Source organism: Ostrinia nubilalis, chromosome 27, assembly GCF_963855985.1.
Source record: "Ostrinia nubilalis chromosome 27, ilOstNubi1.1, whole genome shotgun sequence".
NCBI lineage: Eukaryota > Metazoa > Arthropoda > Insecta > Lepidoptera > Crambidae > Ostrinia > Ostrinia nubilalis.
Window position 1 is genome coordinate 4,875,121 of NC_087114.1, and position 27,636 is coordinate 4,902,756.

The 27,636-nt window shown below is 39.9% G+C and overlaps 1 protein-coding gene across 3 annotated transcripts; it reads right to left on the minus strand.

Annotated features, from left to right (window-relative positions):
- Positions 1–3,684: 3,684 nt before the first annotated feature.
- LOC135084948 (metaxin-2) lies at positions 3,685–27,220 on the minus strand. 3 transcript variants are annotated; one of them, XM_063979705.1, is made up of 8 exons: positions 26,371–26,522; positions 26,162–26,257; positions 18,391–18,497; positions 17,508–17,646; positions 16,741–16,832; positions 15,369–15,545; positions 14,507–14,568; positions 3,685–4,316 (listed from the first exon to the last, which is right to left on the minus strand). In XM_063979705.1, exons 2-8 carry the CDS (start codon positions 26,184–26,186, stop codon positions 4,163–4,165), a joined length of 756 nt encoding a protein of 251 aa, XP_063835775.1. In that variant the 5' UTR covers positions 26,187–26,257; positions 26,371–26,522; the 3' UTR covers positions 3,685–4,162. The 3 variants fall into 3 exon arrangements, with proteins under 3 accessions (XP_063835775.1, XP_063835773.1, XP_063835774.1); XM_063979703.1 differs by lacking the exons at positions 26,162–26,257; positions 26,371–26,522 and adding an exon at positions 26,848–27,220; XM_063979704.1 differs by lacking the exon at positions 26,162–26,257.
- Between the last annotated feature and the right edge of the window lie 416 nt (positions 27,221–27,636).

Consider the following 27,636-nt stretch of genomic DNA (forward strand, 5'->3'; position numbering starts at 1 on the left):
GATGTACTCGCCAAAGTTCAGCTTGCTGGACATTTCAATGCCCAATGTTGGAGCCATAAGAAATGGACTTCGTTTTGCGGAGAACAGACCCGCCTGTGTTTTTGACGCGTTAAATTGGACCAGGTTGGCATCGCCCCAATCAGAGACATCCTGAAGGGCCAAATTTAAGCGTTCAATTAAGGACTCACGACAAGACTCGACCTCACGCCTGTTGGCTTTTGCGTTGGATATACAATTGGCTGTCACTGTCGTGTTATCTGCGTACCCAAAGGTGCCGGGGTTGAGCAGATCGTTGATATGCAGTAGAAAAAGAGTTGCAGACAGCACCGAACCCTGAGGGACGCCAGCGTCAATAGGTTGTTGACTAGAAGTGTAGCCCTCAAGGACTACTCTTATTGATCGTCCCTCAAGAAAATCGGAGATCCATTTGCACAAGCCAACAGGGATTCCAAAAGATGGAAGCTTGTTTAATAGGCTGCCGTGCCAGACTCTGTCAAACGCCTTTGATACGTCCAGTGAAACGGCAAGGGCTTCGCCATGTTTCTCAATGGCCTCGCTCCATAAGTGTGTGGCATACACGAGAAGATCACCTGTAGAACGACCATTCCGAAACCCATACTGACGGTCCCTGAGTAGGTCATTTTCTTCAAGGTATGACAGGAGTCGGCCATTGAGGACACGTTCCATTATCTTGCAGAGTATAGACGTAACAGAGATGGGTCTGTAATTAGTTGGGTCAGCACGACTGCCCTTTTTAGGTACGGGCTGTACGTTTGCAAGCTTCCATGATTTAGGGACTAGTCCAGTCTCAAGTGAGAGTCGATACAGGCGTGTCAGAATAGGAGACAACTCCGGCGCACAGTTACGCAGGACAATTGCCGGAATTCCGTCGGGTCCACTGGCTTTATTTACGTCAAGAGAACGCAAGACATTTAAAACCTCTCTCTGCCGTATGCGGACCTCACGCATGGTGGAGGAGGCAGGGGGTAATGAGGGTGGCGTTTTGCCTGCGACATCAAGACGTGAGTTATCAGCGAACAGGGTGGCAAAAAGGTTCGCCTTTTCCTCAGCAGAGTGAGCCAGTGAGCCATCGGGTTTCAGCAGTGGCGGCAGGCTGGGGCGACAGAAGTTTGATTGGATGGCCTTGGCAAGGGACCAAAACGCTTTGGACCCGGCTGGGTAAGAAGCAAGTTTGGTGCCAATGCGTCCAATATGATCATAGCGAGCCCTGCGTAACGCCTTTTTGCAATACTTGGAGGCTCGGTTGTAGGCTTTCTTCAGATTGCGAGTGTCCGGTGAGTCGCGCGTTCGAGCATCAGCCCATGCCAGAAATGCTGACTGCTTACACGCTTCAGCATGACGGCAATCAGCATCGAACCAAGGGCGAGCTTTGTTACCTGAGGCGACGTCTGAGTAAGGAATGAAGAATTCCATACCCAGGCGTATAACTTCTGTTATGGCATCGGCGCAACTCGTTGGGTCTCGAGAAGAAAAGCATGCCGGCCTCCAAGGGAAAGATGCGAAAAACTGACGCATCTCGTCCCAATCTGCCGACTTGTATCGCCATACTCGTCTTACTCCACAAGGGCCACGATCGGATGGGGAGTATGTCGATACAGTTTTCACCAGGCAGTGGTCAGAAGTTCCAAGAGGAGCAGTAACCAGGATGGAATATCTGTCTGGATCAGATGTCAGCAGAAGGTCAAGGCAGTTGGCTGTGTGAATGTCGACGTCCGGGACCCTGGTTGCACAGTCTATCAATTGGGAGAGATCCAGCGTCAGAGCGAGTTTACGTGCCTCTCTCCCAGCGTGGTCGGTCACCTGGTATGGAAAGAGCCATTCCTGATGGTTATATATATAGGTTATTATAATATTTTAGTTAAACTTTTTATTGTATGTTGATTTCAAATAAAAACTTTTGTTTTCTATCAACCAATTGTCTTTATTTTTAGTTTTCACATCCTATTTAATTATGTCTTTGGGGCATATATGACATTTTTGGAAGTTGTCAAAAAGTATAACGGCACAATTGCATGGTTCTTCTTCTTCTTTGACTGCTATGAAGTAACTCCTGGAAACCTGAAGTGGATTTTTTATCCCTAAGTATCTATTAAGGTCTATACTAGTTGCTAAAACCATAAAATCCATGATAAAATGTAAAATGAACTCATAACTTCGTTTGAAACATTTGTAAAATCTTTGACCCTCATTTCTGTAAAATAAGAAAAAAGTAGATGTGTCATTATACTGCTAGGTGAGCGATATAATTTCATACCATATTTTTATGCCTTTTATCTTCTATAAATTGTCTAATTTTTAAACGGCCGCGCCACAAAACCAACTAGCGTTAACTGCGCACCCGGCGGCCGTGATGTCACATCGACGAGGTACGGACGGACGGCGCGAACGCGAGTGAGTGCTAGGGAGTCGCATCCAGCGAGATGCGCAGTTAGCTCGTTCAGTTTGTAAAGTACATTATTTGTGCCAGTTAACGAAACAACTACATATACACTCGTACTAAATAAAAAGCATAATGATTTTACACCGCACATGCAAAATGCAAATAACTTGTGAAATTGATTTAGTTTTATTCCGAATTACTTGAGTATTGATTAATACAAACTGCAAGCGACTTATTTTATAAAACTACTATCTATTTTTCAGATAGGCCCTGCTTATTGCCACATGCTATTAGTATATAGCATGATGACAAACTTAATATTAAACTACCCTACGTATTTTCTCAATTATGATGACATCACTTACTTCTACAAGCTTATATTTAATTTATTATATTATTAAACCAACATACTTTATATTTGATTAAAACTTATTCATTACTAATCTTATACTACGTTAATACCAAAAGAAACAGGACAAGTAAGTATTTATTTATTATTTAATGCATTGAAAATTGCAGCGACAACTATAAATACAATAGTCATAAAAATAGATATATTTTTCTACTTTCTGTAACTCGAATACTTGATTCGAATCATGCTTTGATATAGTACCTACTTGAGTTATTATTTTATAGATCGTTTCATCCACGAAGACGCGCCCCACCATTCGTCCGCTAATGTTTGAGTGTTATCGGTACACGCTAAATTATCCATGAGTGCACACGCACACTACAATAATGCCGCTCGGATTGCTCGTACCACACTCCCCGCACCCCGCGCGACCGAGACAAAACATTGGTGGAGCGCGTCTTCGTGGATGAAACGATCTATATAAATTTCGTTTTTAGGCTCCGATATGGAGCCATAGATAATATCTTTCTATCATCATCATCATCATTGAGACATAGGACTTCCACAGCTGAACATAGGCCTCCCCCAATGATTTCCATAATGACCGGTTGGCAGCGGCCTGCATCCAGCGCCTTCCTGCTACCTTTATGAGGACTATTTCTATACATGTATACTACAATACTTATCATAAAGACTACAAATTACAAATAAGTATATTTTTACGTACAGTCGACATTACATCAGACTTAGTATATTTTTTTGCAAAATAGCCTGTATCATAAAGAGATAAGATACTAAATCTAGTTAAACACAGGTTTAGATTATGTGCGGTCGTCCGTACTTCGAATAGCAATCTACAGTACTAAATTAAGATTTCTACTAAAATAGATATAATACAGATTGAGAAAATGATCAATCTTTAATTGGCAACACTGAGACAATGTTGCCATAAAACAAAATCTCGACTTAGCCATATTATTGTAAGTATTTACAAATGCAAAATTATGCAATAAAAAGCTCGAACGTGATAATTACAAGTATGTAATTCGCCGAAAAACATTCCTTACAAAGAAAGCTAAAATTTAAAGCTTAATAGTAAGTATCTTGATGTTACACTGCAAAATGAAAAAGGATGGTCTTGGATCAAGTATAAGAATTATTTACAAGGTAGTAAATATACAGATCGGTTACAAAATTATCCTTTTCACAGTCGGTTAAAAAGCTAAATAACCTTACAAATATACCAAAATGCCCATAGCTGTAAAAATGACATAGCAACCTACCCTAAAATGTAGGGTATTTATTTATTATCTACAAACACATCACTAATGCAGTGTCCGTTATTTCAAAACTTCAGGGATACTTCAGGGGCTTTTGAAGACTGTAGAAATGTCCCTGAAAACCTCACGCTATGGTCGCTTGAAGTACTGCTCGTCGATCCTCTTGGCCAGAGCTACCAGGCTCTCGTGACGGCGGACGGTTTCGGCCAGCTTACGGCAAGGTAACCGCGTGGTGATGATCGTGAATACATGGCCGAAGACTAGGGCGTCTAGTTCTGACGGGCTGGAGAGAAAAGAGGGTATTTATAAATAAAAGATTCTGGCAGTTGAATGTAAGATACTCGTAGCACGGCTCTTAGTCTCTATGGTTGAGTTGAGGATACCGGGAAAGCTGTATCACGGTAATTAGTATTACCGTGGCTGTATCTCATTTTCCGTCAGGTGAGGGAAAGGGATGTTATGGATATCCGTAACCGTAACCGAAACTTTCGGATATCCGAAATAAAAAAATATCCGAAACCGGTATAATATTATTCCTATATCCGTAATCGTATCCATAACCGAAACTATATATCCATAACATCCCTAGAACTGAAATCTGAGATGCAGCTTCCTTGTTTTGATTAAGAAAATACTGCTAATCCTTAGGAGGTGGAAGAATGAATCTAAAATTAATTATATTGATGGCGATTAAATAAAATTCATGAACTATTTATGTTGCAAAGACTACTCAATAATACTAAAAATGATGCATGAACTTGGCACATAATGTGTAGATTTCACATTCCCGAAATAAGTTACATTGGGGAACGCTACGAGAATGTTCTCAAAAATACTCTGAAAATGATGCATTAACTTGGCACATAATGTGTAGATTTCACATTCCCGAAATAAGTTACATTGGGGAACGCTACGAGAATGTTCCCTGTGAAACGAAACATTTCTATCTATAATACACTAAAATATAACGAGAAATAAAGTAAACTTACATTAATAGTAGAATTGCCATTCTGCGTAAATATAAAACCGTTATGCCCTCTTGATTATTTTGTTTCTTGACACAGAGCTTCTAAGTTCGATTCGACACAGGTAGAGATTAATTTGAATCAATAATTTGATACGAAATAGCACACTTTTATGTGCTTTTATCAACCGGTGCTTCGGAAGAAATATGATACTTTCAGAGCTTCAGTTGTCCAGTTTGATTTGCGATAAACTTATTTCAGACGCCTATGTAAGTCGTAAAGTTACAATACAAATAAGTTAATCTAGCTACCAAATAATACCACATTCATTCATTTATAATATTTATTACAAAATCGTAACAATACACTTAAAATTTCACACATCGACGGCCATTTTGAAGACGCTACATCACAAAATGGCGTCCTTTCTCAAACGTCATGAGACAGTGTTTTGATTCTTCTTTTAAACGGTTCTTAGTCAATATCTGCCATGGAAGGGTGGCTACTGTATGTCGCGTTTCTCTTTCGTAAATAATCCAATAGACTCTCAACGCTCATTTCTCCGCTAGGCATTTTTAAGGTCGACTTCGAATCTGAAAATTCAATGTTTTATTGGAATAATGAATGTCTATTAGGGAAAGATACTATTATAGAGCCAGAATTTATCCCTTTACTGTTACTGTAAAATCTTTGTTACTTGGCTGAGTTGCACCTCCTAACTTTAACGGCAACTATAACGTTAACCGGTGTTGATAAGACGGTGCCATCTTAAACTTTGTCAAACGTTAAAAATCTGGCAAAATCCATACAAAAACACCAGTTATCGTTATGGTTACGGTCAAATTTAGGTGGTGAAACTCGGCCTTAGTGAAGTCCAAATCCTCCATTAGCCTCTAGCAAATTAGGCCAAGCAAGCTCCTGCTGTGGACTCTAAATGAACTGATGATGAAATAGGCCTTTTCAGGGCACCAAGTACCAGGTACTTGATTTTAGACGTCACAGTTTCGGAAACTCTAAAACATAAAAATAATCTTGTACTACTTATACAAAGAAATAAAAAATAAAACCTGCAGAACCAGGGGAGTTGGACAAATCAGACTTTATCGACATGGACTCTGTTCTATCACCGCTTGTGGTCATGAAAGTCTCATTCGGGCTCTTTGGATTACTGGAAGAGAAATTATCAAGAAATAATTCCAGACTATGGCAGTCTTTATGGTTCTGGCAGAGTAAAATAGGTCTACCCACTCCCACTCTTCACGAGGATGTCGTAAGAGGCGACTAAGGGACAAATATGCGAACATCAGGCCTCCCCAACCCGTCTGGCCAGCGTGGGGAGTGTAGGACAAATCCTCCATTTGCCTCTGGTAAATTTTAAGAGGGCTGTGCTCCTGCAGTGGAGACTAAATGACCTGATGATGATAATGGCAGTCCACTGCTGGACATAAGCCTCCTAAAGAATGCCACAAAGCAAGATCTTCTTTTGTAAAAAAAAAGCTCAAAATAAGTTCAAAAAATTCAAACTCAAGCCTGTGATTGGTGTAAAATTTTAAATTCAACTAATTACTAAATTACTAGTATTGTTTCTAAAGCTAGATTAACGGAAAATTTCAATTCCCTCGCCAGTCTGGACAAAAAACAAAGTGATCTTTTAAGAGTCCTTTTTCTAATGATCTGATCATCACCATTTCAGCCACAGGACGTACTGCTGAACATAGGCCTCCCTCAATGATTTCCAGTTTGACCGGTTGGTAGCGGCCTGCATCCATCGCCTTCTGCTACCTTTATGAGGTCGTCATAAACCAAGCAGTTACCTAGAATCCGTAATATCCGGGCTGATACAAGTGATCCGGTCACCTCCAACTATTTCAGTACTTAACAACTTATCATTCACTAAACCATCACTGTCATCATCATTTATAATTTGTAGCACATCTTCTGGGCCAGTCTCTGTCGACAGATCATTTTCTTCAATCGTATCAAGGTAATCGTTGATTTTCACATCTAGATTTACAAATTTCTCATCTCTCTTCTCATGGGGGTAGACTATCACTTCGAAATCGTGTTTATATTCTCTCTCAGATGATACTTCGTCGACTTTGTTGAGTAGTTCGTCGATTATATCGGCGCATAGATCGATGTTTTGCTCGCAAACGCCGCCGTATTGGTCGTATTTTTTTGGTCCATCGTATTCGCAGGTTATATGACCTTCTTTTGACGTCATTATTATTATTTGTTTGGACGCAAACGGCTTGAAGCCTGGGGTGAAAAATATTGGGGTTAGGAATTAAGTTGGAGTTCGGAAATTACAAAAATACTAGCTTGTGCCCGCTGCTTTACCCATGAGTTTCAAAAGTATTTATAGCACGTCAAAAATCTGAAAGTTGAAATCCAGGGAAAAAGGGATAGTTTTATTCCGATTTTGAAAAGGGAGACACACGCCCCTTAAAATTCTTGTGACAGACCTAAATGGACGCTGGCAAAATTGTGTGTAATATAAGCTAAAGGGATTTATCATAAACTAGTTTTAACAGTCCCACATATTGCCAGCTTGAGCCTTATCCCGTTACAATAAGGTCGAAACTAACCAAACATATTCTCCTTGCTGGCGTTCCTTAAAGACATCTTGGACCGTTTGACCCTCGTACTGCGGTCGGACAGGGTACGTTCAGGTTCCATCCGCCGACGGGTAATTTGGAACGCTTGGGTTATCAGGTACTCCTCTTGGTACTGGGGATGGGTAGTGGTGGGTGAGTATCGATTTTGGTTATCAATGTTTGAATTGGAATAATAGTAAAGTATTTTAATTAAATGTATTTCAATCAACTTTACGTATTAATTAAAATAATTCAAAAAACATATACTAAGACTCGATGGAATGCTAATTTCTAATCAGTCCGTAGATTGCGATTGTTACTTTAAAATAAAACCGCAAATACCTATACATAAACTGACTAAATAATTTGCTACATATGTTATGTTAACGACTGCTGGTGCTTACATAAAGGTACCGGTGAGGGCACCGCGAGCATTCACGTGTAATATAACATTATAGTTTCGAATTTGAACATTACATTGCACTACATTCTATTCGGTTTTCTCTCTCTATCTCTCACTGACGTAATGGTGGATGGTTATCAAATCTGTAACGTTGCATTACAGTAGAATGATCAGTGAAGCAGTGGTAGGGTTAATATTGGGACGTGTAAAAGTGCTTTTTAAACGCCTATTTGCAAAAATAAATGAAATTTATGAATTTTAAATTTTTTATGACCCCGATGAAAGATATTTTTAATATAAGTAATCCTTGAGGGGTATACAACACCACTTACTACTCTCGCTCGCTCGACAACGACTATTAAGTTTGTAATGTCCGTTTTCACCATCAATCCCTAATTTTTAAGTGACCCCGATGAAAACAAAATTTAAGTTTTACCATAGCCATAAAGGGTCACTTAAAAATTAGGGATTGATTGTGAAAACGGCCATACGACTTCTAACAAATCCTTAGTAATCTCACTCGTACTTATAATCTACATTACACAGCTACAGTACTCGTACTTCACGCGGTCCGTGAGCACGTAGAATTTTGTCCAATGACCCCAAGCTACCCATCCTTATCGCTCGCGCGCAATTATGTTGCTGTCACGCTCGCACACTCACTGCGGGCGCCCGTCGCACAGTCTCGACAGCAATATAATTACGTGCGAGCGATAAGGATGGGTAGCTTGGGGTCATTTGACAAAATTCTACGTGCTTTCAAACCAGACTATAGTGATACAAGTATTAATTTTAATTTGCAATATCCTTTACGTAGCGAAACTATCAATAACTACAACGAACGCACCGACAACTTCATATTGGTCAAGTTGACCATCCTCAGCAGATGTCGCAGCAGCGAGCTGGTGATCGGCTTGATCATCAGAGCCGCCTTGGGCCCGGCTGCCGAGAGCAACGCGCGCACGTGGCCATAGACTAGCGCGTCTAGCGGGGTCGGACTGGGGGGAGTGGAAATAGGATCTTATGACGTTAGGAATAAGGGTGGGATCTGCATGAATTGAGAGGCAGGGAGGAGATACTAAATTGAGCAAGACTGTGCTTTATATCTTTCGTAATAAGGATGTATTCTGCTAGAAGACAGGATGGGTTGGGTTAGGTTTGAGTCGGAAGAAAAGGGAGGAATTTTCTAGAACTTGGGAGACAGATGGGAGATTCAGCAGACCATTACTGAAGACTGTGTCACTGCAGTAGTATAGATAAATATCTGGAGACGCTTTAAGGTGACATAGTGTTATAGATACATAATAACAGATAGTTCTCTTATTTGGACATAGGCGCTGTCGACATATTATGGTCTTAACCGCACTAATAATAACAAGACCGATTTGTGTCATCAACCCCAAGGCTTTCGTAGTGCTCTATACATGCCCTAAGCAGTTCTATGGTGCTCTGACTCCCGACTTTTTCTGTCTTCATGAAATAGTTAATCTTCCATAGGTCTTATGACGTTAGGAATAAGGGTGGAATCTGCTTGAGCTTGGGAGACATCCTCAGCAGATGTCGCAGCAGCGAGCTGGTGATCGGCTTGATCATCAGAGCCGCCTTGGGCCCGGCTGCCGAGAGCAACGCGCGCACGTGGCCATAGACTAGCGCGTCTAGCGGGGTCGGACTGGGGGGAGGGGAATTGGATCTTATGAGGTAAGGAATAAGAGTGGATTCTGCTAGAAGACAGGATGAGTTAGGTTAGGTTCAAAAGAAAAGGGAGGAATTTTCTAGAACTTGGGAGACAGATGGGATATTCAGCAGACAACCTTAGAATCTTCAAAGTACTAAAAACTGTTGGCACAGTCATACTGAAGCGGCAGTGACCACTTTGCCTTTTTACTGGTATGGATGGGGATATTTGAAGACACTTATTCATGAAAGGATGGAATCTTCTAGAACTTGTAAAATAGGGATGGTGTATGCTAAATCATCATATTTAGGAAGAGTCCGTGTCAGATAGTCTTTTAAAAATCCTTAACTCACTGACGACTGCGCTACTCGGCACCCTAAGTCATCTGGGGACTTTTTAGTGCCCTAAGGCTTTCGTAGTGCTCTATACAGGCTCTAAGCAGTTCTTTAGTGCTCTGACTCCCGACTTTTTCTGTCTACAAGAAATAATTAATCTTCCATGGGTCTTATGACGTTAGGAATAAGGGTGGAATCTGCTTGAGCTTGGGAGACATCCTCAGCAGATGTCGCAGCAGCGAGCTGGTGATCGGCTTGATCATCAGAGCCGCCTTGGGCCCGGCTGCCGAGAGCAGGGCCCTCACGTGGCCATAGACTAGCGCGTCTAGCGGGGTCGGACTGGGGGGAGGGGAAATAGGATCTTATGATGTAAGGAATAAGGGTGGAATCTGTTAGAAGACAGGATGGGTTAGGTTAGGTTCAAAAGAAAAGGGAGGAATTTTCTAGAACTTGGGAGACAGATGGGAGATTCAGCAGACTGTGTCACTTTGCACTAGTATAGATAAATATCTGGAGACGCCTTAAGGTGTTATAGATACTTATCTTATTTGGACATAGGCACTGTCGACATATTATGGTATTAACCGCATTGATTGACCAAGACCACAGATCACAGAAACTAAAAGGAGATGTGAAAAGGGGGCGGGGCCGATGTCGCAGCAATGTGCCCAAAAACAGAACATAATTGACGCATCTGGGGACTTCTTAGTGACCCTAAAGCTTTCCTAGTGCTCTATACATGCCCTAAGCAGTTCTGTGGTGCTCTGACTCCCGACTTTTTCTGTCTTCAAGAAATAGTTAATCTTCCATGGGTCTTATGACGTTAGGAATAAGGGTGGAATCTGCTTGAACTTTGGAGACAGGGTGATACTATATTTGAGCAAGACTGTGCTTTACATCTTTCGGAATAAGGATGGATTCTGCTAGAAGACCAGTTGTTAAGGTAAGGACTCGAAGGATAGAATAACGCACGGGCTGAAAATGAGGCAAGTCCGAGTCTTATGACGTTAGAAATAAGGGTGGAATCTGCTTGAGCTTGGGAGACATCCTCAGCAGATGCCGCAGCAGCGAGCTGGTGATCGGCTTGATCATCAGAGCCGCCTTGGGCCCGGCTGCCGAGAGCAGCGCCCTCACGTGGCCATAGACTAGCGCGTCTAGCGGGGTCGGACTGGGGGGAGGGGAATTGGATCTTATGGCGTTAGGAATAAGAGTGGATTCTGTTAGAAGACAGGTTTGAGTCGGAAGAAAAGGGAGGAATTTTCTAGAACTTGGGAGACAGATGGGAGATTCAGCAGATCTTTACTGAAGACTGTGTCACTTTGCACTAGTATAGATAAATATCTGGAGACGCTTTAAGGTGTCATAGTGTTATAGATACATAACAGATAGTTCTCTTATTTGGACATAGGCGCTGAAGACATATTATGGTCTTAACCGCAATAATAATAACAAGACCGATTTGTGTCATCAACCATTGACGCATCTGGGGACGTCTTAGTGAGCCCAAGGCTTTCTTAGTGCTCTATACAGGCTCTAAGCAGTTCTTTAGTGCTCTGACTCCCGACTTTTTCTGTCTACGAGAAATAATTAATCTTTCATGGGTCTTATGACGTTAGGAATAAGGATGAAATCTGCTTGAGCTTGGGAGACATCCTCAGCAGATGCCGCAGCAGCGAGCTGGTGATCGGCTTGATCATCAGAGCCGCCTTGGGCCCGGCTGCCGAGAGCAACGCGCGCACGTGGCCATAGACTAGGGCATCTAGCGGGGTCGGGCTGGGGGGAGGGGAAATAGGATCTTATGAGGTAAGGAATAAGGGTGGATTCTGCTAGAAGACAGGATGGGTTAGGTTAGGTTCAAAAGAAAAGGGAGGAATTTTCTAGAACTTGGGAGACAGATGGGATATTCAGCAGACAACCTTAGAATCCTCAAAGTACACTGTTACTGTTGGCACAGTCATACTGAAGTGGCAGTGACCACTTTGCCTTTTTACTGGTAAGGATGGGGGTATTTGAAGACACTTATTCAAGAAAGGGTGGAATCTTCTAGAACTTGTAAAATAGGGATGGTGTATGCTAAATCATCATATTTATGAAGAATCCGTGTCAGATAGTCTTTTAAAAATCCTTAACTCACTGACGACTGCGCTACTCGGCACCCTAAGTCATCTGGGGACTTTTTAGTGCCCCAAGGCTTTCGTAGTGCTCTATACATGCCCTAAGCAGTTCTATGGTGCTCTGACTCCCGACTATTTCTGTCTACAAGAAATAATTAATCTTCCATGGGTCTTATGACGTTAGGAATAAGGGTGCAATCTGCTTGAGCTTGGGAGACATCCTCAGCAGATGCCGCAGCAGCGAGCTGGTGATCGGCTTGATCATCAGAGCCGCCTTGGGCCCGGCTGCCGAGAGCAGGGCCCTCACGTGGCCATAGACTAGCGCGTCTAGCGGGGTCGGACTGGGGGGAGGGGAAATAGGATCTTATGACGTTAGGAATAAGGGTGGGATCTGCTTGATATTGAGAGGCAGGGAGGAGATACTAAATTGAGCAAGACTGTGCTTTATATCTTTCGGAATAAGGATGGATTCTGCTAGAAGACAGGATGGGTTAGGTTAGGTTTGAGTCGAAAGAATAGGAAGGAATTTTCTTAGAACTTGGGAGACAGATGGGAGATTCAGCAGACTATCTTTACTGAAGACTGTCACTTTGCAATAGTATAGATAAATATCTGGAGACGCCTTAAGGTGACATAGTGTTATAGATACATAACAGATAGTTCTCTTATTTGGACATAGGCGCTGTCGACATAATTATTATGGTCTTAACCGCACTAATAATAACAAGACCGATTTGTGTCATCAACCATTGACGCATCTGGGGACGTCTTAGTGACCCCAAGGATTTCGTAGTGCTCTATACATGCCCTAAGCAGTTCTATGGTGCTCTGACTCCCGACTATTTCTGTCTACAAGAAATAATTAATCTTCCATGGGTCTTATGACGTTAGGAATAAGGGTGGAATCTGCTTGAACTTTGGAGACAGGGAGAAGATATTGAGCAAGACTGTGCTTTATATCTTTCGAAATAAAGGTGAAATCTGCTAGAAGACAAGTTATGGTAAGGAGTCGAAGGATAGAGCAACGCACGGGCTAGAATGGAGGCAGCTTTGGGTCTTATGGCGTTAGGAATAAGGGTGGAATCTGTTTGAACTTTGGAGACAGGGGATACTATATTTGGACAAGACTGCGCCTTATATTTAACGGAATAAGAACATAATCTACTAGAAGACAAGTCGAAGGATAGAGCAACGCACGGGCTTGGAATGAGGCAAGTCTGGGTCTTATGACGTTAGGAATAAGGGTGCAATCTGCTTGAGCTTGGGAGACATCCTCAGCAGATGTCGCAGCAGCGAGCTGGTGATCGGCTTGATCATCAGAGCCGCCTTGGGCCCGGCTGCCGAGAGCAGGGCCCTCACGTGGCCATAGACAAGGGCATCTAGCGGGGTCGGGCTGGGAAACGAGGCTTTATGACGTTAGGAATAAGGTTGGGATCTGCTTGAACTTTGGAGACAGGGGGGGATAATATATTGAGCAAGACTGTGCCTTATATCTTTCGGAATAAGAGTGGAATTTTCTAGAATATAATTTAGGATGATGGCTCAAAGGATAGAGCAACACGCGCACGTGACCATAGACTAGCTCGGGCCATAGGGGTCGGGCTGGGAAACGAGGCTTTATGGCAGGGATAGCCCGGAGAGATACTTGGAGATATATTAACCAAGACTGTGGGTGGGGGAAGGAGCCAAACTTAGACCTTATGATGTTAGGAATAAGGATGGATTTTGCCAGAAGACAGGTTACGGTTTCATGCCTTTAGGAATAAGAGTGGAATCTGCTAGAAGACAAGCCTAGGCTCGAAGGATAGAGCAACGCGCGCACGTGGCCATAGACTAGCGCGTCTAGCGGGGTCGGGCTGGGGAAGGAGGCTTTATGGCGTTAGGAATAGGGGTGGGATCTGCTTGAAGACAGGTTAGGGTGATGGATCAAAAGATAGAGTAAAGCACGCTTGTATCAGTAGACTAGCAGGTTTGGATCTTATATCTTCAGGAATAAGGATGGAATCTGCTCAAAAGAGCAAGGTTATTACGACGTTCTTATATCTTAAAGAATAAGCCATCTTCTCAAACGAGTTTGGGAGACAAGGATGAATGTAACATGTTGCGTCTTACAACTTTAGAATTAAGGTCATAATTCTGCTAGAAAACAGATTGGAAGGTGTATCGAACCATGGGATTTTTCTAGAATAGCAGAATAGGCACCGTGTGATTTTGTATTAAATCTTTTTCGAATCCTCGAAGTACTAAAGACATTGCAATAATAGTCTAGATAACTTGGATCAAGAACATAAACAACATTAACAGAAAAATTACACCATCTTTAGGCAGAATGGCAATTTGATCATTACATTTTTTAACATGTTTAAATATTTATTTTGACTTACGTTCCGAAGAAGTAGTCCCTTTCCCCGAGCCTTTGACTTAGCGAGTTACAGCACTGCTCGACCTGGAAACCAGTCATCATCATCATCATCATCATCTCAGCCATAGGACGTCCACTGCTAAACATAGGCCTCCCCCAATGCTTTCCATGCTGCCCGGATGGTACCGTCAAACGCTGCGTGGGACGTTAACCCACAAGGTGGACCGACGACATCATAAAGGTAGCAGGAAGGCGCTGGACGCAGGCCGCTACCAACCGGGCAGCATGGAAAACCAGTAAAATTGCAGAAATAAGCAATAGAAAAGAAGTTAAACAGAAACAATGAAGTACTTCATACAAATGCTTAAACCTAGGTTTAGATACTGTGGTAGAAATTTGAGTCATTGTTTCTCAAAACTCTACATTTCCTGTCACCTGTCGTTCCCACGGTCTTGTAACTCGCTCTGCACACTTACCTACAAAGCTTCTTTCCACCTTCTTAGAGCTAGAATCTACAGCTTGAGCCCTAATACTTTTACTGTCTTTATAAAGTCCGTATTTACATTCAGCAGGTTTTTCACAGAGTTATAATTCGCCTGCATGAAGTAAGTAGGCTAATATGGATATTTGCCTAATTACATCACGGAACTATTCCCACCTCTCGTTCCCACCATTGCAACTCCTGTATAGCCAGGATCTACAGCTTGACCGCCAATAAAAACCCAACCAGTAAGGCCAAGTTTGTCCCGGGGGAAAGTTAAACTGTCATTGGACCCGCAACGAAATTAATCAGAAGAACATAGGAGTTCGAAGTTATAAGGTTCGACTTCCCTCCATTGCAAAGCGGACGACAGGTGACAAACAAATGTTAGTAGCCTACTTACATCAGCCAAAACTTGTTCCAAGCTCTTATCGTGCCAATGCAGCGCCTTCAGCCGCTTCGCCACAGCGTTGCGTTTGGCGCGCGTCTGGATCCAGCCTAGAGGCCACGGGTACACTGAGGAGTTGCGCACTTTTGTGACGGCGTTGAATGTTTCATCGTCAAGCCAGGATATGTAGAGCTGAAAAGAAATAATCATTGTGTATAAGAATGAACTGCTTAGTTTTAAAGAACTTGAAAAAATCGATTTGCTTAATGTGGGAGTTGAACCCACGACCTTTTGCTTGCCGGGCGTTGTTGTCTTGTTTTGTTTCAGTTTAAAATGCGACTCTATATAAAAATGTACTGCTAGTTTAAAAAAAGCGCTATTACGCTTTACGCTTAAACATTACTGTATATCAGCAATCAAAGCGAAAAAGTTCAGTATTTTTAGGGTAAAAACGGAACCATGTTACTAATACTTCGCTGTCTGTCTGTGTAATTAAATTTCAGCTTATGCGATTATCCCGGTACGCGGGACGACAGATTTAATCATTGTATGCAAGTACCTCAGTTTGTATAGAAAACACGCGCGGCACAACACACTGACAACGCGTTTGCGCTCGGATTCGTTATATGTCGCCACGCGGACCGCGGTACAGTGTGATAATCGCCTTAGCAGCCAGGCTAGGATGTACGCCATGATTTTGACATTTTATACAGGGTGTTAGGTAAATGGGTAGGTATATAAGCCGACACTAGCCTATGTTAACATGGGCATATAAATGGTATGGTGAAGTCAGAAATTTGATATCATCATTTTAATTTTTTTAATTTTCATACAAAATATTTTTTATAAAATCCGATTTGTATGAAAATTTAAATAATTAAAATGAAGATATCAATTTTCTGACTTCACCATACTAGTTATTTATATGCCCATGTTAACATGGGCTAGTGTCGGCTCATATACCCATTTACCTAACACCCTGTATATGGGCTTATCGTGCAAAATCGATACATTGCCTCGGTAAATGTTTGTCGTGGCGCGCTTAGGCTTAGGGGTTAAATAAATGCTGTAGTAGAGAAGGCTTTGTCCGGAATCCCACTGTTTCCTCCCACTTATGGCGAGTGACAGAGCACCCGGGTATTTTTATCCCGCAGGGTAGGTATGCTATTCAACGCATCTTTTCCCCATAAAGAAAAGAGGTTAGTTTATATTTTGTTAATGAATGTAAATGACAATTACAGTAATAATTTTGCATGCCTAAAGGTGGAAGATGGAGATACCTACTTGAAAAATTGTAACACCTACTGATGTAAACCCATTTTCGCAAAATAAATGATTTGATTTGATTTAAATAAATAAAAGATCTTAGACCTAAGGTTAAACTCACCTCAGCGTTCACCAGCACATTGGTAATCAAGCTCATATACGCCCTCATCTCCGCTTTCTCCTCAGCCGGTAATCTAGCGCACAGCGAAACGCCTAAAGAAAGAAAGAAAAATAGTTTATTTGGTTTAAACATAAGTTTAACACAATTTAAATAATATACATAACTAGCGGCCGCCCGCGACTTCGTACGCGTGGATCCCGTTTTACTCCCTTAGGAGTTGAATTTTGCAAAATCCCGTATAAGTGAGCACCTACGTTCTAAAAGGAACCCCCATGCAAAATTTGAGACTAGCACTTGTAGTATCTGAGATTTCGTGATGAGTGAGTCAGTCAATCAGTGACCTTTCGCTTTTATGAATATAGATTTATTGAACTAATCACAAAATCTCAGAAACTACAAGTGCAAGGAGTCTCAAATTTTGCATGGGGGTTCCTTTTAGAGCGTAGGTGCTCACTAAGAACGGATTTTATGAAACTCCACCCCTAAGGGGGTAAAACAGGATCCACGCGTAAGAACTTGCGGGCAGCCACTAAAGCCCGGTCTGTGAGCACGTAGAATTTTGTCCAATGACCCCAAGCTACCCATCCTTATCGCTCGCGCGTAATTATATTACTGTCGCGACTTTGCGACGGCGCCCGCAGTGAGTGTGCGAGCGTGACAGCAACATAAATACTCGCGAGCGATAAGGATGGGTAGCTAGGGGTCATTGGACAAAATTCTACGTGCTCGCAGACCAGACTATAGTATGAAATAAAATCTTTATTTACCTTTATTAGCCGCAAACTGTACTACTGGTTCCAACTCCGACACCACAAAGGCGCCGCACTTGATGAAAGGTACGCGGCCGGATGGCGACATGAATTCGGCGTTCCAACGCATTTCCACATCAAAGGGGAGGTTGCACATCTGGGGAATAAAAACGATAGTAACTAAAGCAAGAAATACAACCGTGTCAAGTTAACTGCGCACCTACACACCTCACACCACTCCGCATTCGCTCCGCTCGTACCGTGTCGATGTGACGTCACCACAGCCAGGCGCGCAGTTAACTTGACCGGGTTGTACATTTACAATCCATACTAATATTATAAATGCGAAAGTAACTCTGTCTGTCTGTCTGTCTCGCTTTCACGCCTAAACCACTGAACCGATTTTGATGAAATTTGGCATAGATATAGTTTGAGTCCCGGGAAAGGACATAGGATAGTTTTTATCCCGGCTTTTGAAACAGGGACGCCGCGATAAAGTTTTTCTGTGACAGACAAAATTCCAAGCGGGCGAAGCCGCGGGCGGAAAGCTAGTATACAATATGCAGAAAGCAGGTATTTTCAATATGCGATGTATTTTTCGGCTTTTCTTACAAGAGAACCATCATCCAAAGAATTTTCAACACCACAACAGCCAGTTCAGATTTTTTAAATATTTGTGATTCTATAGAGATCCATACTGTACCTATAAATAAAAAAAATATAGAAGCTTGGACTTGCAAGAATTACACAAAACTGAAGGCTTTCTAAATACATATTGGATAGTAAAATACCTTATCAACATTTTAGACTTTAAAATGCCATGATGAAAAAAAATATTGCATCAAGATGTGAAGATGAAGATCTTTTCTTTTGTCTTCTTAGGTTTTTTTATGTTATGTACCTTCAAGAAAGCCTGTACTGCTAGACAGCTGGCGTTATCCGGCAGCAGTATCTGCTCCACTTCGTACGGCTGGAACAGCTTGACGTTGTCCGGCCATGGCTCCTGAGCTGTAACGGATCAGTTAATGCCACTTTAGCACTTACTCCATATGTATTTTAGTTTTTACTAGTGTATTTTGTGTACAACTATAATGTAACACCTAATGTGTCTGTACTATTAAGGAAGCAATAAACTTATTGAGTATACAGGGTGGAATTTTGTAATGCCACCTGAAGGGAAAGTACCTACTCTTAACCCGGCGCCAATGACGTGAAAATAATTGCAAAGACGATGACCCCGGGTCATATTGACCCATACTTCATCGATCATTTTTCAGAAAATTGAACAAGTATTCTTAATTTTAATTACTGTCTATGTTTATAGGGTTCTTAACTGAACTAATAAAACAAAAATAATACTAATACATAGTATAAATCATTTTTTTATCAATTTTTAAACAAAACATGAAAAAATCATGTATAAATACACAATGAGTCAATATTTTTTGTTTTTGGTAAAGATTTTTAGTATTTATAGGAATCAGCAATGTTTTATAGTGAAAAAGAGATAAAATTAACTTCTTATATGCAGAAACAATGAGATAAGTCTTCTACTTCATCATTCAGAGCCATGAAACTGCTGCAACTGGTGCAGTATGTAATCAAATGGTCTGAGCATGTAAATGTGGCATGACGCTCTTGCCGGCGTCGTACTAATGCAAGGTCGAGATTATCCGAAGACTGAGTCCACTTTAGTTGCGTCTTTTTCACATTCATTGCCATTTCTAAGTTTTGGCTATTACAGCCTGAAATTCTTCACTCTCGGAATCCGACTATTCTAGCAGCGCTTCATTCTTGCTGGGTCGTTTTACAAAGTCATTTTGACTAAAACTAAAAAAATAACAACATAACCTAGCACTGAACACAAAATAAGCGAATAAAAGTAAGCCAAAAAATCACCGCGCCACCGATGACGCCGGGTCATAATGACCCGTTTTAATTTGAAGCCTGTGTATCTCGCTACGCAAGCGGAGTCACACTGAGTTAATTAACGAAATGGACTTAGGGAGGTTGTATCTCCAGCTATACGAAAGCTGGAACCACAAAATGGACGCAAAAAAAAATTATGAACGTTTGAAAATGCCTCGGGTCAATATGACCCAGCGTCATTGACGCCGGGTTAATAGAAAATTTTACTCAAAGAAAACATTCCTATATTTTTGAAAAGAAATAGAACTGCGTTTAAAGTTTTCCAAAAATTTGCTTGCTACACCCGGGAATAACCAACTAAAATATGTCAAAAATGACACCCTATATTTTTATTGCATCGATCGTTAGGGTTAAGTATAAGGATGAAATCTCTCAAACAAACGCATTACAAAATTCCACCCTGTATGTAGAGTATTGTTTCACATATTAAATGTATTTTATTTTATTTTATTTATTTTATTTGTTTAACAATGTTTCAACAGCATTAAATTGTACATAAATGTGCAGGAAGATACAACTTGAACATAAGCCAATTAAAGAAACACATTCTATTACTAAAACATTTTGTATAATATAATTCAAGGAACTGTGATAGTGTATCTGTGTATCATACCACAGAATAATAATAAGTACTACGTACAGAAGTTTTACTTCGCGAAGGTATTTAAAAAATTATATGCTCAATGTCATTAACAATATAGTGTAATTTAGCCTGTCTCAAAAGTCAAGCACCATTTTGTTGACAAACGTCAGTGTTCGGCACTGCGCCGAAGCTATAGGGCTGACTTCGGTAAAATGATGTGACGTGAGGTGCCACACTGCGGAAAATGGCGAAGGAAATACATGATTTAGCATGAATTATCATGAATAATATTAACTACTTATTTACCTCTCAGTGTCTTGAGGCAACTTAAAAAAGTACATTCTGTGTTTTTATTATTATTTAGGCAGTTAAATACTGCACAGTATTTAGTACACCATTTTCTTTATTTTCTTCCATCATACACAAGAATACGCGTGCGTGAGTCAATGTTCGCTCGTATGTGAGGCCTTGTCGAATAGTATCCTGTAGGTGGGCCATCGTGCGTGTTTTGTTTTCGATGTTGCCTCGCGGAGATGAACAGGCCTGATCATACTATCAAGTGAGTGAGTGACGTTAAAAATTTTGTAAGTTATGTTTACTGACAAGTATTTTTTTATCCACAACGAGGAAGCTCTTAAGTAAGATATATAATCTGAATAGTGTCCAATATTTACAGGTTTTTAATAAAATCATGCAAACTCATAACATTGCATATTAATTACATGATTGCCACACATTAATAACGAGGAAATTCAAACTTCATCAATACACAATAAATAAAAAGTAAAAATACTAAAACCCAACTACGACAAAAAAAGACGCTAAAAAAGTATAAAATAAAACAAGATTTTCAGAATACTGAACTGAACAAAGTTGCTAATGTAGTGGCATAGTAATTTTCATGTTTGGAAAACCGCAGTCACACGTTGCCAAAGTGCTACGGTAGGTATGTATATGTAACGTGTGACTACGCCTTTCCAAACATGAAAATTACTATGCAACTACATTAGCAACTTTGTTCAGTTCAGTATTCTGAAAATCTTGTTTTATACTTTTTTAGCGTCTTTTTTTGTCGTAGTTGGGTTTTAGTATTTTTACTTTTTATTTATTATTTGTACCATTTTGGTGTTAAAGTGTATTTGTGGCGCATAATATTAACAAAAGTTAAATTGATGAACTAATAAGTAGTAAAGAAGCAATGAACGAAAAGATGTGAATTATATGCAATCAGCCCATGAATACAGGTAAAGTCACAAGCAAATGCTAGTAATATATATATATTCAAAATGTACAAGTAAAGCCCTTTCAAATGATACCAAACACGGCATATTTATCTTAACTTTATTTTTTTACTCTGTACGTTTTGTCCGCTAGAGGGCGCCACATTAGATTTTGTGAAACCCCATATAGCCTATAACCAGCGGACAATTAAGACGCTTCTAATGATATGTCATTTGTCAAATTCTGATAAGTAGTTTAGAAGTTACGAGGGAACAGATGAACATACATACATACATACATACATACATACATACATACATAGCCTGTCAAAATCATAACCCTCCTTTGGCTTTGCCGTAGTCGGGTAAAAAGAACCATCTTTACTTATGTTTAAGTCGGTAACAGCAAGTAAACTTTTTAGGGTTCGATTCCCACCCTAGCCACTTGTCTGTCCGCGGGTAGGTACTATGTACAGTCATAGATAAAAATAAGTACCTATGCCATTATTTTTTTTACGGTAAACTGTCCAGTGGCACTACTGTGTCACAAACTCGAAGCTTGAGACAAAGTAGAAAGCCAACATTTTTTTTATTTCGTAGACGAGCAAATGGATTTCATTCTCTGGGACATGTTCACATGGTTTTTGACAATTAAAAAAACAAAGCCACATTCACAGGAGCTTTTGTCGCTACTAACCATGATGGTTTGATGATTGACTTCGAAGTTTATCAGTCCGCAACAATAAACTTTGAAGATCTCTAGGTTTTTAAATTCTGCAATTCTTCATTTCTCTCAAGTAGATTGCAAGCAATTAGCTCTGTATCTTTTGACAGGTTTTTCTCATCCATACTTTTATTCGAGAAATTTAATGAAATGGGGCTTCATGAGACTGGCACAATTAGGAAAACTGAATTTCTAGGACGAAAAATAAGGATATCAAGCAAGAATCCCAAATATTCATTAGAAATCTTAGGTATGACATTCTATTTTGGACTTAATTATTTTATGTATTTAATTTTAATGTTATTTGACTATTATTTAATTTATCGTTTTAATTATTTGACAATTTTACATATTGAAATTGCTATTATAAATTATCTGTATTGTATAACTTGTTGGCGCGTTGGACTTTCTGTAAGCCTTCAAGCAGATTATAAATAAATAAATAAATAAATAAATAAATAAATAAATAAATGACATTTTTATTGTAAAACTAGCTGACCCGGCGAACTTCGTACCGCCTTAGCGTAGAGATTTTCTTTATATTTTTTTCCGTAAAAACCTTGTACAGAGTATTAGAAAACTTTTTTCCTTTTCTAATCTGCTACTTGGCAATCTGTTTCCGCGAAACAATAATCCAATTATCTGTCCGATTTCAATCCGGTTCTTGAGGCGTTCAGTAAGAGACTAGTCCAGTGAGTCATCTCTTATTCTTTCACTGCGAATCTTTTCGCTAGGTTTTGAATGCTATGTCTCTTCAGTCTAGAAAAGTGGAGACTGCCAGTTCCTTGCAGTTGAGAGGCGAGTTCGTTTCTGTGACTATCCAGTCTCAGTTGGTAACTTTTACTGTACTTTTCAATTTGCTGTTTCACTGTATCCAGCTTGATATCCATGTACATAATCTTGTTACTGACATAGGGAGGTATCTTAAAAATGCCTCTAATGGTTTTGCTCTGGAACCTTTCGAGTATTTCTATGTTGCTGTGACTTGCTGAACCCCATAGTTGGATCCCGTAGGTCCAGATTGGCCTGATAATGCTTTTGTATATTGACATTTTGCAGCTGTTGGTTAACTGTGATTCGCGTCCAATTAGCCAGTACATACCTCTGATTTTGAGATCTAATTGTTTGCGCTTTGTCCATATATGTTTTTGCCACGTTAGTCTGCGGTCGAGATGCATTCCCAGATACCTCGCATTGTCCGATTGCGGAACTTCCTTGTTATACAGTTTCACAGGTGGGCAGGTGTCTCTTCTAAGTGTGTACGTAACATGCACCGATTTGTCTGTATTTGCTTTAATACGCCATTTGCCAAACCATTCTTCGATTTGATACAAGTGTGTCTGGAGATTCTCTGAGGCAATTTCAGGATTTTCATGGACTGATAGGAGGGCAGTATCATCGGCATATGTGGCTGTAGTAGTCAAGCTATCTGCAGCTGGCAGGTCGGATGTGTAAATCAGGTAAAGTACAGGTCCAAGAATGCTACCCTGAGGCACCCCAGATTCAATCTTGTGCATTGCAGACAACTCTTCATTGTATTTGACTTCGAAACATCTCTGCTTAAGGTACGACTGGATGATGAGAAAGAACGAGTGAGGCAGTGAATGTTTTATTTTGTACAGAAGTCCATTGTGCCAGACCCTGTCGAACGCCTGGCTTATGTCTAGGAAGATAGCTGAACAGTATTTTTTGTTTTCCAGAGCTCTGCTTATTATATCGACCAAGCGATGAATCTGTTCGATTGGGCCGTGGCCTTCCCTAAAGCCGAACTGGTGCTTAGGTATGATATCCTGGAGGTGTTCTCGCAGTCTATTGAGGATAATTTTTTCCAATAGTTTGCCAATTAATGGGAGTAAGCTTATTGGTCGATAAGACGACACCTCCTGAGGTGCTTTGCCTGGCTTCAATATCATTACCACTTGTGCTATTTTCCACTGACTAGGAAAAACTGACAATCTTAGGCACGCATTGAATATGGCTACGATGAACATGATACCTTTTTTCGGGAGGTGTTTCAGGAGTGTTGCATCAATCTGGTCGTATCCAGGAGCCTTGCAGTTCTTAAGACGACGGATCTCTGTGATCAGTTCCTTGGGTGTGACACTTTTCAACGGCAGACATAACTGTGTAGCTGCTCCAAGACTATCCTCAATCATGCTGTCATGGTCCGTATCACAGCTTGGCAATGGCTGGAAGACTTTGTGTAAGTGGTCAGCAAAGGTGTTGGCTTTTTCCAAGTCCGAACGCGCCCATGTTCCCGGTCGAATGCAAATGGGCGTTATTTGGCTTTTGGGGCGCTTAAGCTTTGAGGTTGCCTTCCACAGGGAGTAGTTGGTGTCGCTAGTAGCAGTCAGCTTGCTAAGATACGACTGTAAGTTGGTGCTTCTCATATCTTTTATCAGCGATTTAACTTCTGCGGATGCTCTGTTAAAAGCAGTCTTGTCACTGGGATATCTAGAGTTATGCCAAATCCTACGGAGTCTGCGTCGTTCTTGGATTTTATTTCTTATACCAACTGGGTATATATGCTCTTTTGGACTGTATGCTTTATTAGAAAACTACAAAAAAAAAATCAGCCAAATCGGTCAAGCCGTTTTCATGTGATGTCGTGACAACGGAAAACGGGTTTCATTTTTATATATATAGATGTAGGTATGGTTAATAAGCCCGTCTTAGCAGTGTTGCCAGTCGGGTCTTGTCAGAAATTACCAGAAATATTAAAAAAAGTAACCCTCATACGGGGGGGGGGGGGGTTGGAGGGGTTGGGGGGGGTGCGACGTACGCTGTTGAACGACCAATCGTATCGCAGAATCGAGAACGTGTCTGGATTCGAGACGTTAAAAATTACCATGGGACAATTGTATAAGATATAAGGTTGTTTGTGATAAATAAATAACAATTGTTACTATTAATATTAAAAAGAAACAATTTATGCCAAATGATGCCAAAGTAAATAAAATATAATCTAATTTTTTCGCCTTTTATTACTGGAAGTGTAACCTTATCATAATAAAATAAAATTGCCATAAAATCGGGCAAAAAAGTACAATTATGTATTATCAATTTATTTTTGTATGAAATTTTAAGTTCGAAGTATATTTTCAACTTTATTGATACTTGATGCCTTATTTTATTACCTATCTAAAGCCTGGTCCGTGAGCACGTAGAATTTTGTCCAATGACCCCAAGCTACCCATCCTTATCGCGCGCGCGTAATTATGTTGCTGTCGCGCTCGCACACTCACTGCGGGCGCCCGTCGCACAGTCGCGACAGCAATATAATTACATGCGAGCGATAAGGATGGGTAGCTTGGGGTCATTGGACAAAATTCTACGTGCTCACGGACCAGGCTTTACCAGTATTTCTTTTTCGTAATCACAACTATACTTTTCTTTCTTTAAACGTTTTCACGCGATTTTTTAAGCACCTATAAAGTGATAGATCACAGTCTACTAGCGCGGACAGTCAAGTGGTTAGAAAATTCAATTTTTTTAAGTTATTTTAAAACATTAACTTTTATTTCTAGTATTGTACTAAGTACTTATAAGATAGAGCAGTGTTTTCAACCTGTGGGTCAAGCCTCTTTAGGGGGGTCGCGAGAGCTCGTAAAAACTACGTCAGTAAAAAATCAGAGAAGTTGTAAAGCTAGATTTATCCGAAATCTAATAATATAATGCAAATGCATAAATGTTGTACAGATTGAAGAATTCGGTCCCTACAACATCTTTGTAAAAAGCATGAAAAAAAAAGGAGCGGTCGGGGGGTCGCAAAAATTTTTTTCATACTAGGGGGGTCGCGTCATGAAAAAGGTTGAAAAACACTGAGATAGAGAATATGAATAATAATGAATATAGTGAAATAAGACACGTTTCATTGTTTCATAACCAAATTACTATTTTTTCATTTGAATCAATCCAATTGGAACGACTGGCAAAAAGTTATAACTGTGAATGTCACTCTTACCTTTTCCAATAACTTTCACTGTTTATTTAATTACACTAATCTTAAGTAATTAATAACATTGATTAACAAACAATAACTCCAGTTATAGTCTGGATTTGAGTGAGGTTATAATAACATCATGAAATCATGAAAAAAAATAGTAAATACACACATTTTAGGAACACATAATTATCACAATCAATTTAGATCAAACCATTATTATCATTATGAAAACAACAGTTAAGAAGTCCACGCAAAATCAAGTAAATATACCAAATAAGAAAGAATCTTCCTTCATGGTTGGCAACTTTTGAACAACTGTTTGCGGCGACTCACCGACGAATTACATTAATATAGGGCACCTTGTGGCTAAAATTAAGCGATTGTGTCACACAAACATAATAATATTCCAAGAAACAATAATTATGTAACAATCTCAGCATGGTTCCAAAATTTTTAAGATAAATCACAAAATGTCGTACCGTTGAGAGTAGTGAAGATGGACTCCGTTAACGAATACTCCGGCATTTCCGGCATGCTTATATTGTTTTTATTAACAAGAAAACATTAACAAAAACCAATTTTTAAGTCGCGAAAACAAGTAAATCCACGAAAAAACTGACACAAATTCTGACGTTTTTTTATCACAATGACTGACTGTTTGACAGTGACAAGATAGGAATGTACCTCAGACTATGTACACACCACAGATATGGTACACACAATTGTCCGATTAAAAAAAACGATAATGGAAGTACCGCAAACAGTTCACATGATTTTTATCCGACTTTAAAAAGGAGGAGGTTTTAGAAAGAACAAAATAATTATTGGTTTCCACTCAACAAAATAACTACTGCTTTTTATGTATCTATCTAGGTACTACAATACTGCAATTTATGTTGAATAAAATTAAGTAGCACACTTAAAACTGTTAGAAGTACAATAAAGAAGTACATTACCCATTTGAATCAATTTTGTAATATTATCACCAACACAGGCGACATTGTTATTCAATAAATTGATCCCAAAGGCAAACTCCTCATCATCAAAAAAGTCAAAAGGTCTTTCTGGGGGTTCAGTTTGTTTTGCTTCTGTTGATATATTCGATTTTGAATGAACCAAATCAATATATTTGTTGAAAATTGTTTCCCCTGTTCTGCTTGGCGGTGACGAAGATCGTGGAGTGGCTACTGGTGATTTAAATGTCCAATCCGATGAAAGTGAGTTTTTTAACTTAGGCTCTTTTGCATCTTTGTCCCACAAGTTATAAACACTCATTATGAATTTAAACTTTTATCCAAATTATAAATATGGTGAAAAATTAAATATAAATAGGTAAACGTAGAAATTTAAAACCTGTCACATTTTTGGCATATTTTCTTGACATGATGTCGTGTCATTTTTTTTTACATTAATATTATTGGTTCTTTGATTGAGTTCCATGCTTCCTTATTCTTTTTATTATTTTATCATAAATTGTGCAGTTAAATAAATATAACATTTTAAAATATAGAATCAATTTTATTTACATCGAAGAAGTCGAACGTTTAATTTTATTTTTTGTATCTGTAATTCCGATTCTCTTTTGACATTTCGCGTCTGACACGCTTTGTTTTTTCAGTGTTGCCAGAAGGTTACTTTTGTAACCTTTTAGGTTACTTTTGAACTGCATTGGTTACTTTTAGGTTACACTAATGAAAAGGTTACTTTTAGGTGATTTTTCAGAAATTGTAGAATTGACTTTTACA